Source organism: Bubalus bubalis, chromosome 2 (genome assembly GCF_019923935.1).
Source record: "Bubalus bubalis isolate 160015118507 breed Murrah chromosome 2, NDDB_SH_1, whole genome shotgun sequence".
Lineage (NCBI taxonomy): Eukaryota > Metazoa > Chordata > Mammalia > Artiodactyla > Bovidae > Bubalus > Bubalus bubalis.
Window position 1 is genome coordinate 155,327,088 of NC_059158.1, and position 19,571 is coordinate 155,346,658.

Below are 19,571 nucleotides of genomic sequence, written 5' to 3' on the forward strand. Positions count from 1 at the left end.
TGTAACTATCCGAAAGCTGATATTCACCACTTAATTTCATTTGGCCTATACAAAAATTTTCTCCTCCACCCAACAGCAATGTATGTCAGGAGGAGGCAGTACCACTATATTTTACAAAGTGGATATAAAGTATCCAGAATGCTATCAAGGACATGAAATGGAGCTGACTTCATGTTTATAAATGTGTTTTCCTTCCCTGACAGTAGATAGCTTCAGTATAAAACATTTATATATCTAGAAAATTCTCCATTCATAGCCTTGTTAAAAATAATTTAGCAAACCCAAAGAGCAGGCATGAAGGTGTTTATCGTAGTAATTTGGAAGTTTTCAAGGCTCAAGATCAGATTTCTATTCCCAAGAATTGGTAAAAGTTGGAGACTGATCATTGCTTTTTATCAAAACAGAACAGATTAGGTGCCTCCAACAGTGTTTACTACTTAGCATTCTAGCATCAAACTTCAGAGTTAAACTTCAGGATTTTATGCCATGAGAAGAACAGCTGTTATACATAAAGAAAAAAAGCAATGAGTGCATGTAGGTCATCCATAAATTATCCAGATTCACTGCCAACTTTGTGATAATCAACAAGACCAAGCTTGCTAATGGAAGGTGGCCCACAGAGAACGATGGGCTGTGCTGTCTTGGATGTCGTTGGAGTCTCCTCAGAGTGACAGATGCAAATGCCAGCTTGTAATCAAACAGCCACTTGTCTCAAGTCTCCCAAACCTGCTGGAGCAATTCATCAATATCTGATAACCTGTTGCTCAGGAAAACCCCTCTACACAGTGATCAAACTCTGCTCCAGTTCTCAGCAGGAAATAATGAGAAGAAAGAGATTCTGTGAGATTTTAGACAAATGAGTCATCACATTCAAGAGAAGCTTATGCACAGGGACTGACATTAAATACTGTCAAGAAAAGAAATCATAAATATACATATATTTACTTGACAGCAAGTTTTCATTCAACAAGAATGTCAAGAACTGGTTAATAATATTTTTGTACTTCAAATTTTATATTCTCTTATAGATATTTATGTTATTGTTTTTAGTAGGATATAAAAGATATTGTGATCATTACTTGGAATATTCCATATTCTTACTAGTAGGATGAATAGTATATACCAATAAGACATAAAAAGGAGTAAACTGGTATTCAAAAAAAGGGGACAAAATTGCCTCAAGTGAAGTACCACAGAACTACAGACTTTTGCATAATTTTTGGCAATCATTCTGCAGACTATAGATATTTTAGGATACCTGTCTGAATTGAGAGACAGAACTCCAAAATTTTGTCTCAAACTGAATATAAACAATGAAATCCCCATAAATGACTTATTTTAGACCAAATAGATGAAAATAACCATAAAACCAAGAACACAGTGTGAAAAACAACTCTTCTGTGTGATATAAAATCAGCCTTTGTATAGTTTTATATTTTAATTTTTAAAAGCAAGAAATGCAGAATAAAGCTCAAATGATGGGCATTTTGAAATAGTTTTCTAACTATATGATTAATTTTATCAGTAAACTTATTGGGCATTAGTATTTGTACTAAGTCTCTTTAACAAGTTAAAGGAATTTACTAGAATCATACCATAATGAGGTCAAAGATGAATGCCTTCATTGAATTAGCAACTGACTTGATTTCTCTGTCTAAATGTGAGAACAATTACAGAAGGAAAAAAGATGTTTTGTTCTGTTTTTTACTTTTTTATTCAATTGGAATGAGAAGGAAGTAAAGAAGGGGCAGCTTTAGATCTTAGTGAATATTAAAATGATAATATTAAGATCTTGAGTTGCTGGTAATTTAAGAGATTGTCCACCATTATCTTCAAAAGTCTTAAGTAGTCTATGCTACTAAAATAAAATTGGGAGAGGGAAGTTAGCTACGATATGGAAAAGGACTAGTCAGAAGTGCTAAAGAACTGTTAACATATCTTGATTGTCCTCACCACATAAAAGAACAGATAACTACATGATGTGAATAGAGATATAACATAATTCTAGGGTGTTAAATATTACTGAAAAACATAAATGTATCAAATCAGCAATTTGTACACCTTAAATTTGCATAATGTAATACATAAATTTTCAGTAAAAAATAAATAGAATAAAATAAACAAGCTCTTAATTAAAAAAAAAAGTTTAGCATGGCAAAGTTCAAGAAATGGCATGCCTTGTAATTATCATTAACCAAAAATTACTCTAACTAAATACAACACAGAGATAAACACACACACACACACTGTTGGGGTTAAAAAAAGCCAGTCCAGATCCACCATTCACTAATCTATAGTCTTTAGCAAGTCATCTATCTCTTTCTGGGCTCAGCTTTTTCATCTCGAAAAAGGAGGAAGCTAGTTTAGAACTGTCAGTGGTGGAAGGAGGTGAGCAGGTGTATTAGGAATATTTTGCTTCCATTAATTCATCTCACAAATAGATCATATTCCTTTAAATTTAGGACACTGCTAATTTAAAGATGTGTCATTACTTTAACTGCCACCAAGAAAGAAAAATCGCTGCCAAATGAATTATGACACCCTATCAAATATATCTCAATTTCAGAAGCTTTAAAATGTGAACAAAAAATCATTATCTTCGAATTGATAAAAAATGAATAATTGAATGCCTCTTCTGTTCTGGCAGTGAGAAAGTACATTCTGGAAATATAATGCTGAATAAAGTCTAGATGACATGACTCAAAGAGTTTAGGGATTGGGCACAAATGAATATGAACTGAAAGACTCAAATCCTGATGTCTGATTCCAAGTTCAATAATCTTCCACTATGTAACTTTGACTCCCAAGACGAGCTGGTTAAATTTTGAAAGTGGATGCCTGTAAAATGAAGACACAGAGCTACCAAACAGAAACTAGTTCACCATTAAAAATGCCTTTCATATCTTCTATTGAGAAAAACTCTTTATTGAGCTTTGATATTTTTTGGTGACATCCATAGATACACTCAGAGAGTTCTATTTTCAAGCCAAAATAACACAATATGCATGTATTATACACACACACATATAGAATAGACAGATACATAACACATGTATATACACATGTACATATATGCTGCATTTCTAACATTTTAAGGTAGATATTTATTTTGCTGTAGAAAAGAACTCAGAGTCTATCACAGTTTTCTACTTCAGAGGTTTCCTTTAATTTGTAAAGATTCACTTCGGAGTACTAGGAATCAGACAGAAAAATATAAGGTACAAGCTTGCAACCAAAGTTATGGTTCAGGATGTGAATTTGAGCTTCTAAACTGGGGTTAAGAAAAGATTGTACACAGTCCTGAAAACAACATGGCTCAAACAAGTTGATGAGACTTTTACTAAACTATAACTGAAATATAAAAACACAGCTGAAGGTTACCTTAGGAAGCATCACTACGAACAAAGCTAGTGGAGGTGATGGAATTCCAGTTGAACTACTTGAAATCCTGAAAGATGATGCTGTGAAAGTGCTATGCTCAATATGCCAGAAAATTTAGAAAACTCAATAGTGGCCAAAGGACTGGAAAAGGTCAGTTTTCATTCCAATCTCGAAGAAAGGCAATGTCAAAGAATGCTCAAACTCCACACAATTGCACTTATCTCACACGCTAGTAAAGTAATGCTCAAAATTCTCCAAGCCAGGCTTCAACAATACGTGAATTGTGAACTTCCAGATGTTCAAGCTGGTATTAGAAAAGGCAGAGGAACCAGAGATCAAATTGCCAACATCTGCTGGATCATCAAAAAAGCAAGAGAGTTCCAGAAAAACATCCATTTCTGCATTATTGACTATGCCAAAGCCTTTGACTGTGTGGATCACAATAAACTGTGGAAAATTCTGAAAGAGATGGGAATACCAGACCACCTGACCTGCATCTTGAGAAATCTGTATGCAGGTCAGGAAGCAACAGTTAGAACTGGACATGGAACAACAGACTGGTTCCAAATAGGAAAAGGAGTATGTCAATGCTGTATATTGTCCCTGTGCTTATTTGACTTATATGCAGAGTACATCATGAGAAATGCTGGGCTGGAGGAAGCACAAGCTGAAATCAAGATAGCTTGGAGAGATGTCAATAACCTGAGATATGCAGATGACACCACCTTTATGGCAGAAAGTGAAGAAGAACTAAAGAGCCTTTTGATGAAAGTCAAAGTGGAGCGTGAAAAAGTTGGCTTAAAGTTCAACATTCAGAAAACAAAGATCATGTCATCCAGTCTCATCCCTTCATGGCAAATAGATGGAGAAACAGTGGAAACAGTGGCAGACTTTATTTTTTTGGGCTTCAAAATCACTGCAGATGGTGATTGCAGCCATGAAATAAAAAGATGCTTACTCCTTGGAAGGAAAGTTATGACCAACCTAGATAGCATATTAAAAAGCAGAGACATTACTTTGCCAACAGAAGTCCATGTAGTCAACATTATGGTTTTTCCAGTAGTCATGTATGGATGTGAGAGTTGGACTATAAAGAAAGCTGAGTGCCAAAGAATTGATGCTTTTGAATTGAGGTGTTGGAGAAGACTCTTGAGAGTCCCTTGGACTGCAAGGAGATCCAACCAGTCCATCCAAAAAGAGATCAGCCCTGAATTTTCATTGGAAGGACTGATGCTGAAGCTGAAACTCCAATACTTTGGCCACCTGATGCAAAGAGCTGATTCATTTGAAAAGACCCTGATGTTGGGAAAGATTGAAGGAGAGAGGAGAAGGCGACGACAGAGGATGAGATGGTTGGATCACATCACTGACTCAATGTATATGAGTTTGAGTGAACTCTAGGAGTTGGTGATGGACAAGGAGGCCTGGCATGCTGCAGTCCATGGGGTCGCAAAGAGTTGGACACTACTGAGCAACTGAACTGAACTGAACTGAAGAAGTATAGGCTCAAACTCTAGGACAACCCTCTAAGTCTGATGTTGAGCTAACAAAAACATGAAGCAGTGTTTTGTACTTTGTAAGGAGAAATAATCAATTGCCTAAAAGCACAGGAAATGTAAGTCTGAAAAGTACAAGGGCTAACAGGTTACTCTAATCTCATTATTTCAGATTGTCAGGCAGGCCTTGCAATAATTAGTGTGCCCTGGTTTTGAAACATTTCCCCTATCTTTTCACTTAACTTCATGAGTGTAAGAATGGGTTCATTATAGGATTAGCAGATAAAATAATTCTATTGCAATACAATCCAAAATTCGCACAATGCTGTTTCATAAATCTTAAAAAGAAGTAAGATATTTTGGATTTGGGGATAATGATGAAGAACATGCTCCAGAAGAGATCATGCTTTACATCCCAAGTCATGTCTTTCATTGTCATATTATTAACATAATCAGTAGCATAACATGAAATTCTTAGTCTCTATAAATCACAATTCAGTGAGAGAGAACTGAAGGAGACCAATGGCACCCCACTCCAGTACTCTTGCCTGGAGAATCCCATGGACGGAGGAGCCTGATGGGCTGCAGTCCATGGGGTCGCTAAGAGTCGGACACGACTGAGCGACTTCACTTTCACTTTTCATTTTCATGCATTGGAGAAGGAAATGGCAACCCACTCCAGTGTTCTTGCCTGGAGAATCCCAGGGACAGGGGAGCCTGCTGGGCTGCCATCTATGGGGTCACACAGAGTCGGACACAACTGACACGACTTAGCAGCAGCAGCAGCAGCAAGTATACTAGAATGAAAATTTGCTTTTGGGGAACTGAAAAAAGACATATATCTTTGTCCATGTCCATGTCTATATCTATACCTATATCTATATCTGTATTTATATCTATATATCTTCATTTGGACTTAATTACTATGCCAACAGTTTTCCTGCGTTAGTTATTATTATTATTAGCATTTAAACTTCCTCTGTTAATGCCTAAGTCTTACAGGTAACTTCTTGGGCAAAAATTACTGTCAGAATTGTAAACTGTATTCAGACTTTATTCAGATTTTGGTTTTCAAAAACACTTATAAGACAACTTCTATGCAATTTTTTGGGAAGACAAAATATTGCCATATCAGCTGTCTTAATGATTCATAAAATATTTTTCCATCTAATTCACCAGATATAGGTCAGGTTTCTGAGTTTGCTCAGGTATTATGAAAATCATAGTCATTAATTATATATCCAAGTAGAACTTATTTGTAATAAGAGATTCTCAACATACCTCATGAAGCCGGAGGTCTTTCTCATAAACAAGCTTTTTTACAAATGCAGCTATAAATACAACCCAGGCAACCATGAGCACGATTGGAAGAGAATAAGAGACACTGGTAAGGAAGCTGTAAGGAAAAACAAAAACAAAAACTCAGTGGCCAAAATGAATGCCACATTTGCTGATTGTAATATACAAAGAACACACTCCCTCCTACATTGAAATTATTAATATGACTATTTTATTTATTAAGTGTGAAGCTGACTTAACAGTAGGTACATGATTTTCTTGCCATAATGCTGCAAGAGTAAAACAGTTCTAGATTGTTAGATAAAATTGCCAAATTGTTTAAAGGGTGTTTGAGTATGTCCTGTTCAGGAAAATAGTTGTTCTATAGATATAACTACAAGGCTCTAAGCCTTCTGTCTAAACTAAATTCTTATGTAAAAGGCAGATTCAAAGTTAGATGATGATTGGTTTATCTAGCTAAAAGCTGTATTTTCTCAAATTACTGTATTTACTACTCTTCAGAAGCTCCGGTACTCTTGCCCGGAAAATCCCATGGACAGAGGAGCCTGGTAGGCTACAGTCCATGGGGTCACTAAGAGTCAGACACGACTGAGCGACTTCACTTTCACTTTTCACTTTCATGCATTGGAGAAGGAAATGGCATCCCACTCCAGTGTTCTTGCCTGGAGAATCCCTGGGACGGTGGAGCCTGGTGGGCTACCGTCTATCGGGTCGCACAGAGTTGGAGACACGACTGAAGTGACTTAGCAGAAGCAAACCAAATTTCCCAAAATGAAATAAAATAAAACTCAAATAATATTTAAAATGCAAAGAACTTGGATTCCTCAAACTAATGCTCTAGGGGATGTTCCATAAACAGTATAGAAATGTTTTGTTTTTTTTTCTGGTAATGTGCTAAACTAGCAGGTCATTGGAACACTTCATTGGACTGCAAATATATTCCTGAATTGTTGGCCCATGATACCTGAATGTTCAAATGAAGTGTTTATCAAAGTTGAACATACATCAGAATCACCTGAAGGGCTCATTAAAACAGATTTCTGGGCCCCACCCATAAGCTTCTGATTTATTATATCTGGGGTGGGGTGAGGAATTTGCATTTTAAACAATTTCCCAAGTAAAGCTGATGCTGCCAGTCCAGAAACTACACTCTAATAATAATTATTCTTACATTAGCCACTGACTATGGGCTAAGGCAAAGGAATAGCTTTCAATGACAGAAACTCTAAATTGAGCTGTTTTACACCTTGGGCTCATTCTTGCCTGGAGAATCCCAGGGACGGGAGAGCCTGGTGGGCTGCCATCTCTGGGGTCGCACAGAGTGGGACACGACTGAAGCGACTTAGCAGCAGCAGCAGCCACTGACACTTTCACTTGCAGAAATGTCCCAAGGCCATTTTCTTTTTAATCTAAAAGACCAAGGAATTACCTTCAAGTTCCCCATGAAAAATGCAAATATTAATAGAACATGACATCACCATCGTTCAGTTTCACTTTAGCATCAGAAGTGCATCACCGTCAGAGATATGAAGGATTTTTGGTGGGCAAGGACTGAGGGTTGGGGCCATATCCAGTTTTTTTTTGTTCCTGGGGAATTGTCTGGCATGGGGAAAGCACTTAAAGAATACTTGCTGAATGAATTTTGTCTTGGATCAGATCCAGCCTTGATGCTGTTTCTGGCTCTAGAATTAGGCAAAGGACTTCATTCATTAATAACAACCCTCCACTAATGTTTCTTCAAGTAACTGTGTATTTTAGGTTTGATATAGTATGAAAGAGAAAATTCTGGTTTGTAACTTAAGGACCAGTGCAGTACCAGATATTCAACTTTGGGCAATTTACTTGGATTTCAATTTTTTCATCTGGAAAGTATGGCTGATAATATTTGCTCTCACCTTATGAGGTTGTTTGGTGTAACGAATGAACTAATATATGTGAAAGCCCTTTGTATGCAACAAAGAGTTTATATGTGTACGTTGAGATGTTAGTTTGTACTCCCATGAAGAATGCAGAGTACAGCTACTTTACTCTCAAAAGACACATCCCGGTACCCACCATTCTAGGTCCTAAAATTTACAAGGGGAAAAAAGTCAGCAGGAACACAGATGAGGATTTTCATTTAATTGAACCCACAAGTCTTTACTATTGATGCAAGCTGCTGCAAGTCACTCTTGGTTCATGCAGTAAGGTCTGGACTGGCTGCTCAGAAGCGGCTGACCTTGACAGCAGGCTGATAGAATCCTCGCCTGTCAGGAAGACAGAATCCTGCCGTCCCGCATCACTGTTGCACAAAGGGCTACATAAACTCATCTCCTCTAATGCTCTTAAAGCAGCCAAAGGAGACAGAAGCATTGATAGAAACAGAAAACAAAACAAAACAAAAAAACAGACTCATCTGAATTGTATATAAACTCTATAACTGGGCTGAATAACAAGTACAATTTGTTTAAAGTACTATTCAGCCTCAAGCTTTTGTACAGGAGAATGAGCTTGAAAAACTTAGCCCTCCAACCTTATTGTCTCACTGTGGTCAGATACGGAGGAACCATCCAGTGCCCACATGACTGGCAAATACTGTTCAAACTCGACTTTCTAAAAGCAGGATCTTTACATTTTTTGTTCATTTAGAAAAAACATTTTAGAGAAAGATTCCTACCAAATACACAGTTTCAGATAGCATAATATTTATCTTAGAGAGTTGATCAATACTGTTTTATTAAACTTTTTCCTTAAAACTAACCCTGCACTCACAGATTTTTAATTAAATTTGAGAGTTGGAAGGGATTTTAAGATTATTTTGTTTAATACTCTCATTTGACTAGAGAAAAGTAAAACCAGTGGGTAACATCAAAATCATGCAGTGATGCACTCAGGTCTGGAGTCCAGCTCTTAACTTTGGGGACAAAGTACTTGGAAGGGTAAGGGTTATGATAAAGAAAACATGGATCATTTGGTAAGAACTTTAGCATCATTTGGGTAACAGTGAGCAGCTATAATGAGCTGGGCCCTATACTGTGAACCTTTCCCTGGATACAAGCATTTGACAAAGATTTGGTCAATACTATCCCTTCCACTTGATAGCATATGAATGAATGAGAAGAAATGAATTCCAAAAAGAGTGGTTGATTATGTAAAATGCCTGCAAGTGCAGGGACTTACTTGTCTTTCATGTAGCAGGGATAAGGAATTGCTTGGACCTGGACTGCTATTTCCTGGGAGTTCCTTCCAGTCTGCAATTCAATGATTGCTCTTTCAATACTATCCTGTAAGTAGACAAAAGCCCTGCCATAGATCTGGTTGTGTGATGGAGAATTGTGTGGCCCTGGGGCCCAAATCTTGGCTCTAATGTTTCTTGTGGTCTGTGAGGTCTTGAGACTCATGCGGATGGTGTATTTTACAACTGGAGGAAGAGAGACGTTTTCAGAGTCATAGCTTCTGTGCCAGCTGCTATTAGGAGGAAGCTTAAAAATAACACCTAAAAATAAAATGGCAACATCAGAAAGGTTATTTTATGGTTGACATTATCCTTTGTTTGGAGGGTCCACATGGGGGCAGCCAAACAGGCAATTGAGTTAGTAATGTGACAGTAAGTTCAGACTTTTAATTTACAGAAAAGATTGTTAATTGAAAGTGACAATCTCAAAGATTCAATGCAGGAGTTTGAGAATATAATCACAAACTAAGTGGCCACATTAAATATTTCACTCTAAGCCACTTACTGAAATTAAACACACATATACATTAAAATGAATAATCTTGACTGATTATAAGGATGGACTCAATTTTACCCTGTAATATGTAATTCTTTTCAGCTTTAATTTTAACCATATCAACAAAATTACACATATTGAAGGCTTCTCAACCAAGATAGTTGGTTGACGACATGAAAGGTTCTTATTTCCAAGGACATCAAAGGGGACAGTGCCCTCGCCCCGGCCCTGACTACTTTTTTTTAGGTCTGGATGAAAGAAGTGACGGGAAGAATTTGGCCAATTTTAGTACAAAGAAAAGCTCAAATTCTAGTAGAATAACACTTACTTCCAAAGAGTTCATTGCTTTTGTAGAGTCTTTTAGCCTCTCTTTCCATTTTATCTACACTTTCTGCTGCCTGAATACGGTCATATAATACACAGGAGGAAATATTCACTGTCAGGGAAGATAGTATGCTAAGCTGATCAATGAGGTCAATGCTGTTCTCTAATTTCAGCCTTAGAATATCTAAAGAAGAAAAAAAAGACACAAAGCATATTATAATGTTGTTTCTAGTAGTAATGGGACAAAGATACTGATTTTTTTGGTACATATTAAACCTTAAACTAGATTATAAATAATATAAACTTGCAGAATTTACTCTAAAAATGTCAAATACTCTATATCTGGGCAGATGTAGCCAGTTGTACAAACGTTTATTGAGAAGAATTTTGAATTAGTTATAGATACAGTAAACTCACATACGAAGAATGTATGCATGTGTGCTCAGTACAAGCTAATTCAAAAGCTAATTCTACTCTGCTACAATTTAATTAACCAAAGACTAAAGGTGAATAATTTTAAAATTATTCTACCTGAATTATTTAGGAAGAAAACTAAAAACTAGAGGTGAAAAGTTTGAATAAACAGAAATGCTTGCTTTGTTTGGGGAGTGTTGATGTAAGAATTTAAGCAACGAACGTCTATGCAGAGTGTGTGGAACAAATAAAAAACATCATTTAATAAGTTGTAATACAGAAGCACTTCTTAGCAGACTGTGACAATCTATGACACATAGTTACAACTTTCTGATATTGTTTGATTTAAAGTCTTCTGTGAGTTATCTCTACTCATATCTGTATTAATCTAGATGATCAAGATTTTATTTCAGGTAATTACTCTGGAAGAAAAAGAATTTAATTGCTCTTCAATTTCATAAATCTTTATGAGGAAATCAACTGAGACAAAGGGTAAATATAAAATTGTAAGTTCATAAATCACTTGGCCAATTAAATTTTCGCTGACTTGATCATGAATACTGAGAAGGCTGTGAATGTCATAAATTCCTCTTTACAGAACCCATACATGTCTCTATCATCCTCCAATAGAAGATTAAATTTCTCACAGAGGGCAGCTTCTTGAAGGACATCTCTCATTATAACTTAAAATAAAATGTTTTGCTTGATATAGATGTTTGTGGGGGGAGGGGTAAAACTGTGGTTGAATAGTGGCCTCCAGTGGCCACTGAAAATCAACACACCTGCAAAGGATTCTTCAGAAATGCTGGTAGATGGAATCAAAAAGCTATAAAGAGTCAGTGGCCTCCAAATTCGAACAGTATAAAATCTCTTTAATATTAAATTAAATATACAATTATACAGATGGCAAGTCTCACTTATATGGTTATTTTAATCTTATTTTAAACTCTGAGACTCATCTCCTATATCTAAAGTTAGGAATGAAAAAAAGTATATAAGAACTTTGTAGTTTATCCCTGATATTTTGATCAAGTGTTTCCTTACCCAAATGATACTTTTAGAGAATAAATCACTAATATCTTCATTTAATCAAACAAGGTTGATATCATAAAATACATACAATTATATATAATATAAATAGGCATAATTCCTCCCCACTGGTTTACAATTTAAACACTTAAGTCGCAGTAGTGCTGGAGAGGAGAAAGAGAGGTATTAGCTCTACTGCTGGCAAATTCTGATGTTTTCAATCCCTTCCTCTTACCCATGGTTGCATAGCAACCAGGAATCAGACACAGACTGAATTAGATATCTTGCATCCCTTAGGTTGAGGGTAGGAATGTGGTAGAGGGAATGCATAAGTTCAGACAGCTTTCTTTGATCCTTTTCTGCTTGTCCCTTTTAAATGATCATGAGAGGAGGACCTGACCTTGTACAGTGATTTAGGTTTATTTTCTTTTGAGTCTCCACATTGCTTTTGTTTTTCTCACTCTATAACCTCTTCTGGTTACATTCTGAGTTAGTCAAAGCAATACTAAGGCCAGTGGAGATAAAATTATAAATGTAGCAGAAATAAACCATTTCATCTTCTGCTTTTAAAGACTTGCTTTTCACCAAGTTACCCCCAAAAAGTGTCCTCTGGTAGAAATCTACCTGTGATTGAAGGACAAGCTGCATTTACACAGAATACATTGCATTATAATTATTGAGACCAACTACACGAACTGGGTATCCAAATAATCATTACGTTTAACTGTACAATTTACTAGGAGAAAGATGGATAGATACACTCAGGATTTTAAGATCTTATATGGGACAATGCTTCTCACATTTCTGACATGACAGGTAAATAAAGGTTTTTTTGAATCTGGACTCACCGAGTTCATCTATCTGTTTCAAAAGTTCAACAGCGTCGAGTCCCACGGAGAATTTTACAAAAACTTGCACAAAGGGATTCCTTAGAGTATTCTAACAAACAATAATAGGGAGTCAGTTTCAATGGACATGTTTAATCACTGTCTCTTTACTAACACCACAATGAAATGAGGTATCACTACTGGGCATTCTCAGTCCACCGTCTTGGAAAGGGTCCCATACAAATCTTCGAGAAAGAAAGAGAAGGTTTGTGACTGCTAATTCTGAGTTTTTGCTCCTCTATAAACACAAATTTGTCACCATGTAGAAGTAGCCAGATATAGCCATAATTAACCACATAGAGAAACCATGTTTAACTGAAAATGCTTTTCCCCCATAGCTACTGTATCAATTGTTTTTAACATACGTTATAGAATTTTGATGGTTCATAATTGGACTTTGTTCAGTTGAAACAAACAAAAGAGGCTTTAAAAACGGTGGTGTCTATATGCAATTTGACATCACAACTGATTTATATTCTAGGTCTGCTATTTCCTAGTTGTGAGGCTTTCAGCAAGCACTCAGCCTTTTCCAGCTTCAGGTTATTTTTCTGTAAAGTAGAATCTAACCAGATTAGTCAAACGTAAATTATTATGGTATTGTTTTATTCTATAATAAGTGCAGCTAGGTGAACACAGAAAAAATAAACTGATCATAAAACTTAAAATTACTCCATACTGATGGCAAGACTGAAATTTTTTTAAAAAGTGTTTAAAATATAAAGACTCTTTTCTCCACACCCTCTCCAGCATTTATTACTTGTAGACTTTTGGATCGCAGCCATTCTGACTGGTGTGAAATGGTACCTCATAGTGGTTTTGATTTGCATTTCTCTGATAATGAGTGATGTTGAGCATCTTTTCATGTGTTTGTTAGCCATCTGTATGTCTTCTTTGGAGAAATGTCTATTTAGTTCTTTGGCCCATTTTTTGAGAAGCAACCTAGATGCCCATCAGCAGATGAATGGATAAGAAAACTGTGGTACATATACACAATGGAGTATTACTCAGCCATTAAAAATAATACATTTGAATCAGTTCTAATGAGGTGGATGAAACTGGAGCTGATTATACAGAGTGAAGTAAGCCAGAAAGAAAAACACCAATACAGTATACTAACGCATATATATGGAATTTAGAAAGACGGTAACAATAACCCTGTGTACGAGACAGCAAAAGAGACACTGATGTATAGAACAGTCTATGGACTCTGTGGGAGAGGGAGAGGGTGGGAAGATTTGGGAGAATGGCATTGAAACATGTAAAATATCATGTATGAAATGAGTTGCCAGTCCAGGTTCGATGCACGATACTGGATGCTTGGGGCTGGTGCACTGGGACGACCCAGAGGGATGGTATGGGGAGGGAGGAGGGAGGAGGGGTCAGGGTGGGGAACACATGTATACCTGTGGTGGATTCATTTTGATATTTGGCAAAACTAATACAATTATGTAAAGTTTAAAAATAAAATTAAAAATATATATATAAAGACTCTAATAGCTATCTCCCAAATTAGGAGACATAACTTCTACCACTGAAGTTATCTACTAGGTAATACTTATTGAGTTCTTACTATGTGCTGGGTACTGTCTAATAGAATATACCTTGATTTTCTCACTTAGTTTTCCCTAATACCTAGACATAAGTACTATTACTATCCCCAGTTCATAGATGACAAGGCTAGGACTCAAGAAGCTATATAAATTCCTTAAGAATGTACAATTAATAAGGGCCAAAGGGAAAGTCGAAGAGAGAGACTTCAACTTGATTAAAGAAATGTTTATTCATCTTATGTATGAATTCATGACTTCGTTTTTATGTGAGCTAGGCTTAAGTTGTTTTCTTTTTAGAGGATAGTTCAGTACCACTTATTATTCTGTCCTTCTTACCATTATCTCATTTAGTTATCATGGAGGTAAATGATTAAGAATAATATGTATTAATATAGCATATATAATTTGCTAAACATATGGCTCCTAAGGAACCTAAGTGTAGTTGGCAGCATGAAGACAGATGGCTATCACACAACTATATACGATGATAACCCAAGTTTTTTAAAATCTAATTATTTACTAGGAATTTGCTCATTGTAGAAAATCTGAATCAGAGCATTACTAATAAACAAAGCACTATGTTAGTTCCAAGTCAGAGATGATCCATCGAATTATTTCCATTCTCTTACTTTTCCTGTTACAATCAATCCTGTCTATGATATAGAATATTATTTTCAAATGCTTCCACACAATGTAATCTTCACAAGTCTGTGAAGCAGTTATCAACAGACCCATTTTAGAGTTTCATAAACTGTAAAAAGTATTTTAAGTCATTTGCCTATGATTTCACAATGGCAAAGCCAGGTCATGTACTAAAATCTTGAAATATCAAATTCTGTACACATTTTCAGGAATAAATTTTCCTCAATAATTAAGAATAATAACTTATTTTGGTCTAGAACAGAATAAAGATACTCCCATTAGATGGTGATACTTTTATGAACATGGTCACAGAATTGAATGATGATCCGTTTATGAACAAGGTCACAGAATTTTCTTCTTACCAAATTACTGTACTTTGGAACTATTATGCATAGATGATGTCCCTTGTTAATTCACTTCTTTAGCCAGCAAAACTTTCCTTAATGAAATAATATGTGTGGGATTTTTATCTGTTCACTGAAAAAAAGTTTCAGGAGAAAAGAGCAATTTCTCACTGAGGAAATACATGTGTCAATAAGGCATTGTTTATGTAGCCCTTATTATCTGAAACTCACTAAAAAAGGCCACTTGGAATGAACATTTGTGATTATCAGATGTAGGGAGTGGGTAGATGGGGAATTGGATGAAGGTGGTCAAAAGATACAAACTTTGAATTATAAGATACCAGGGATGCAATCTACAACATGATGACTATTAATTAATACCGCTGTACCACACATAGGAACGTTGCTAGAATAGATCCTAAGAGTTTTCATCACAAAGAGAAAATTCTTTTTTCCTTTATTTTTATTGTATGTACATGAGATGATAGATGGTAACTAAATCTACTATGGTGATCATTTCGTAATGTGTGTGTGTGTGTTCAGTTGCTTCAGTTCAGTTCAGTCGTGCAGTCGTGTCTGACTCTTTGTGACCCCATGAACTGTAGCACGCCAGGCCTCCCTGTCTATCACCAACTGCCGGAGTCTACACAAACCCATGTCCATTGAGTCGGTGATGCCATCCAACGATCTCATCCTCTGTCGTCCCTTTCTCTTCTTGCCCTCAATCTTTCCCAGCATCAGGGTCTTTTCAAATGAGTCAGCTCTTCGCATCAGGTGGCCAAAGTACTGGAGTTTCAGCTTCAACATCAGTCCTTCCAATGAACACCTAGGACTGATCTCGTTTAGAATGGACTGGTTGGATCTCCTTGCAGTCCAAGGAACTCTCAAGAGTCTTCTCCAACACCACAGTTCAAAAGCATCAATTCTTCAGCGCTCAGCTTTCTTTATAGTCCAACTCTCACATCCATACATGACCACTGGAAAAACCATAGGCTTGACTAAATGGACCTTTGTTGGCAAAGTAATATCTCTGCTTTTTAATATGCTGTCTAGGTTGGTCATAACTTTCCTTCCAAGGAGTAAGTAAGTGTCTTTTAATTTCATGGCTGCAATCACCATCTGCAGTGATTTTAGAGCCCTAAAAAAATAAAGTCTGACACTGTTTCCACTGTTTCCCTGTCTATTTCCCATGAAGTGATGGGTCCAGATGCCATGATCTTAGATTTCTGAATGTTGAGCTTTAAGCCAACTTTTTTACTCTCCTCTTTGACTTTCATCAAGAGGCTCTTTAGTTCTTCACTTTCTGCCATAAAGGTGGTGTCATCTGCATATCTGAGGTGATTGATATTTCTCCCAGAAATCTTGATTCCAGCTTGTGCTTCTTCCAGCCCAGCATTTCTCATGATGTACACTGCATATAAGTTAAATAAGCAGGGTGACAATATACAGCCTTGATGTACTCCTTTTCCTATTTGGAACCAGTCTGTTGTTCCATGTCCAGTTCTAACTGTTGCTTCCTGACCTGCATATAGGTTTCTCAAGAGGCAGATCAGGTGGTCTGGTATTCCCATCTTTTTCAGAATTTTCCACAGTTTATTGTGATCCACACAGTCAAAGTCTTTGACATAGGCAATAAAGCAGAAATAGATGTTTTTCTGGAACTCTCTTGCTTTTTCCATGATCCAGCAGATGTTGGCAATTTGATCTCTGGTTCCTCTGCCTTTTCTAAAACCAGCTCGAACATCTGGAAATTCACGGTTCACGTACTGCTGAAGCCTGGCTTCATTCCAATCCCAAAGAAAGGCAACACCAAAGAATGCTCAGTTGCTTCAAGTGTGTCCATCTCTTTGTGATCCCACTGACTGTAGCCCACCAGGCTCCTCTGTCTGTGAAATTTTCCAGGTAAGAACACTGGAGTGATTTGGCTTTTCCTACTCCAGGGGATCTTCCTGACCCAGAGATTGAACCCGTGTCTCTTTGTCTCCTGCATTGGCAGGTGGGCTCTTTACCATGAGCACCACCTAGGAAGCCCAATCATTTCTCTATATATCTCAAACCATCTTGCTCTACACCTTAAACTGATACATTGATTATGTTAATTATTTCTCAGTAAAACTGTGGGGAGAAGGAGAAAACTGACATTTAATCAAAATAATATTGTGTTTAAGATCAGAGAAAGTAGGATATTTAAAAAATGGACATATTTAAAATCAGAACTACATTTAATAGAAAAGTGTGGGGAAGACATTTGATGAAAAGTTTATTTTAAATTATGGGCTTCCCTGGTAGCTCCTCTGGTGAAGAATCCACCTGCAATGTGGGAGTTCAGTTCAGTTTAGTCTCTCAGTCATGTTCGACTCTTTGCGACCCCACAGACTGCAGCACACCAGGCCTCAGGCCTCCCTGTCCATCACCAACTCCTGGAGTTTACTCACTCATGCCCACTGAGTCGGTGATGACATCCAACCATCTCATCCTCTGTCGTCCCCTTCTCCTCCTGCCCTCAATCTTTCCCAGCATCAGAGTCTTTTCAAATGAGTCAGCTCTTCACATAAGGTGGCCAAAGTATTGGAGTTTCAGCTTCAGCATCAGTCCTTCCAATGAACATTTAGGACTGATTTTCTTTAGGATGGACTGGTTGGATCTCCTTGCAGTCCAAGGGACTCTCAAGAGTCTTCTCCAACACCACAGTTCAAAAGTATCAATTCTTTGGTGCTTAGCAACGTGGACGGAGAAGGTGATGGTACCCCACTCCAGTAACTCTTGCCTAGAAAACCCCATGGACGGAGGAGCCTGATAAGCTGCAGTCCATGGGGTCACGAAGAGTAGGACTCGACTGAGTGACTTCACTTTCACTTTTCACTTTCATGCATTGGAGAAGGAAATGGCAACCCACTCCAATGTTCTTGCCTGGAGAATCCCAGGGACAGGGGAGCCTGGTTGGCTGCTGTCTATGGGGTCACACAGAGTCGCACAGAGTCGGACACGACTGAAGCGACTTAGCAGCAGCAGCAGCAACGCAGAAGACTTGGGTTCAATCCTTGGGTTGAGAAGATCCCCTAAAAAAGGGAACAGCTACCTACTCCAGTATTCTGGCCTGGAGAATTCCATGGACCATCCTAGGGGCTGCAAAGAGTCAGACACAACTGAATGACCTTCACTTCACTTATATTAATTGTGCTAAATATCTATTTAGAAATTAGTGTTATATTTCTAATAAAATTTAGGTTGCAATTGTAATTATGAGTAAAATGCAAGTGAAGTGGCTCAGTCGTGTCCAACTCTTTGCAACCCAATGGACTGTACCTACCACGCTTCTCCGTCCATGGGATTTTCCAGGCAAGACTACTGGAGTGGGTTGCCATTTCCTTCTCCAGTGGATCTTCCCGACCCAGGGATCGAACCCAGGTCTCCCGCATTGTAGGCAGACGCTTCACCGTCTGAGCCACCAGGGAAGTCCCTAATTATGACTATTAGTCAAGATGGGTAAAACATCTTTTGGGTATAACTTTTTTACCAAAATTGTATGACACAAATTCTTTGTTCTATGTTTAACTTTTTGAGCCATGATTATAAAGAAGGGAATTTTTGTTGTTGCTGTTGCAAAAATCTTCTAGGGCTTAATCAATTCTCCAAGGGCCTCTATCAATTCTTGGACTATCCAATCCATACTATTTTGAAGTTCCTAAGTTGTCACCATTCCTGAAAATGTTCTCTTCTCCCATTGATAATGGGTCTAACTCTGCTGCCTGATGTTTGGGCATACTAAGTCGCTTCAGTCATGTCTGACTCTCTGCAACCTTATGGACTGTAGCCTGCCAGGCTCCTCTGTACAGGGGATTCTCCAGGCAAGAACACTGGAGTGGGTTGTCATGCCCTCCTCCAGGGCATCTTCCCAATCTAGTGACTGAACCCACATCTCTTATGTCTCCTGCATTGGCAAGCGGGTTCTTTATCACTAGCCTGATATTTAGCTGCCAATAGCTCTCTTGGTGATTGGAACATTTCCCAACACTACTTGCATCCTCTTCAGAGATTTCTGCATCTTTTATGAGAATTGAGATGATACTTTTCAACTTGTGTGTGTTGTATTTGAGGTGTTTTGTCAAATATTTCAACCAAAGAACTACCTAAATTTAATATTCTTCTTCAGAATATCAGTACTTTAGGAATTCTGGTTTAGTTAAAATAGCAAAACATAACTTAGAGAAATAAAATAAGCATATTTTAAGTAGATTTTATGGCATTTTAGTTTTGGAAAATAGATTTATATCACTAAGTGTGTGTCAGAATTAACTTGTAAAATGATTTATCTCTGAATTACATACAGAGAAACTGTGGTATAAGGTGAGGAAGGTTACAAACATGAATGACATATCTGTTATCCTGTCTCACACCTGCTGTCTGGAGGAGAGGCAATTTTAATCTGTTGAATGTGGATTCTACATTACTAACTGCCCATTCTCCTAATGAAGGTGATTCAAATCTCAACAAA

General features: G+C 37.3%; 1 protein-coding gene across 2 annotated transcripts in view; it reads right to left on the minus strand.

Annotated features, from left to right (window-relative positions):
- ABCA12 (ATP binding cassette subfamily A member 12) overlaps positions 1 to 19,571 on the minus strand; it is a 201,947-nt gene that overhangs the window by 57,656 nt on the left and 124,720 nt on the right. For both annotated transcript variants that reach the window (XM_025278206.3, XM_025278205.3), the window contains exons 20-23: positions 12,502 to 12,592; positions 10,215 to 10,394; positions 9,336 to 9,651; positions 6,159 to 6,273 (exon numbers count right to left, since the gene is read on the minus strand). In XM_025278206.3, the coding sequence (XP_025133991.3) occupies positions 6,159 to 6,273; positions 9,336 to 9,651; positions 10,215 to 10,394; positions 12,502 to 12,592 (702 nt within the window). The remainder of the gene's footprint in view (positions 1 to 6,158; positions 6,274 to 9,335; positions 9,652 to 10,214; positions 10,395 to 12,501; positions 12,593 to 19,571) is intronic.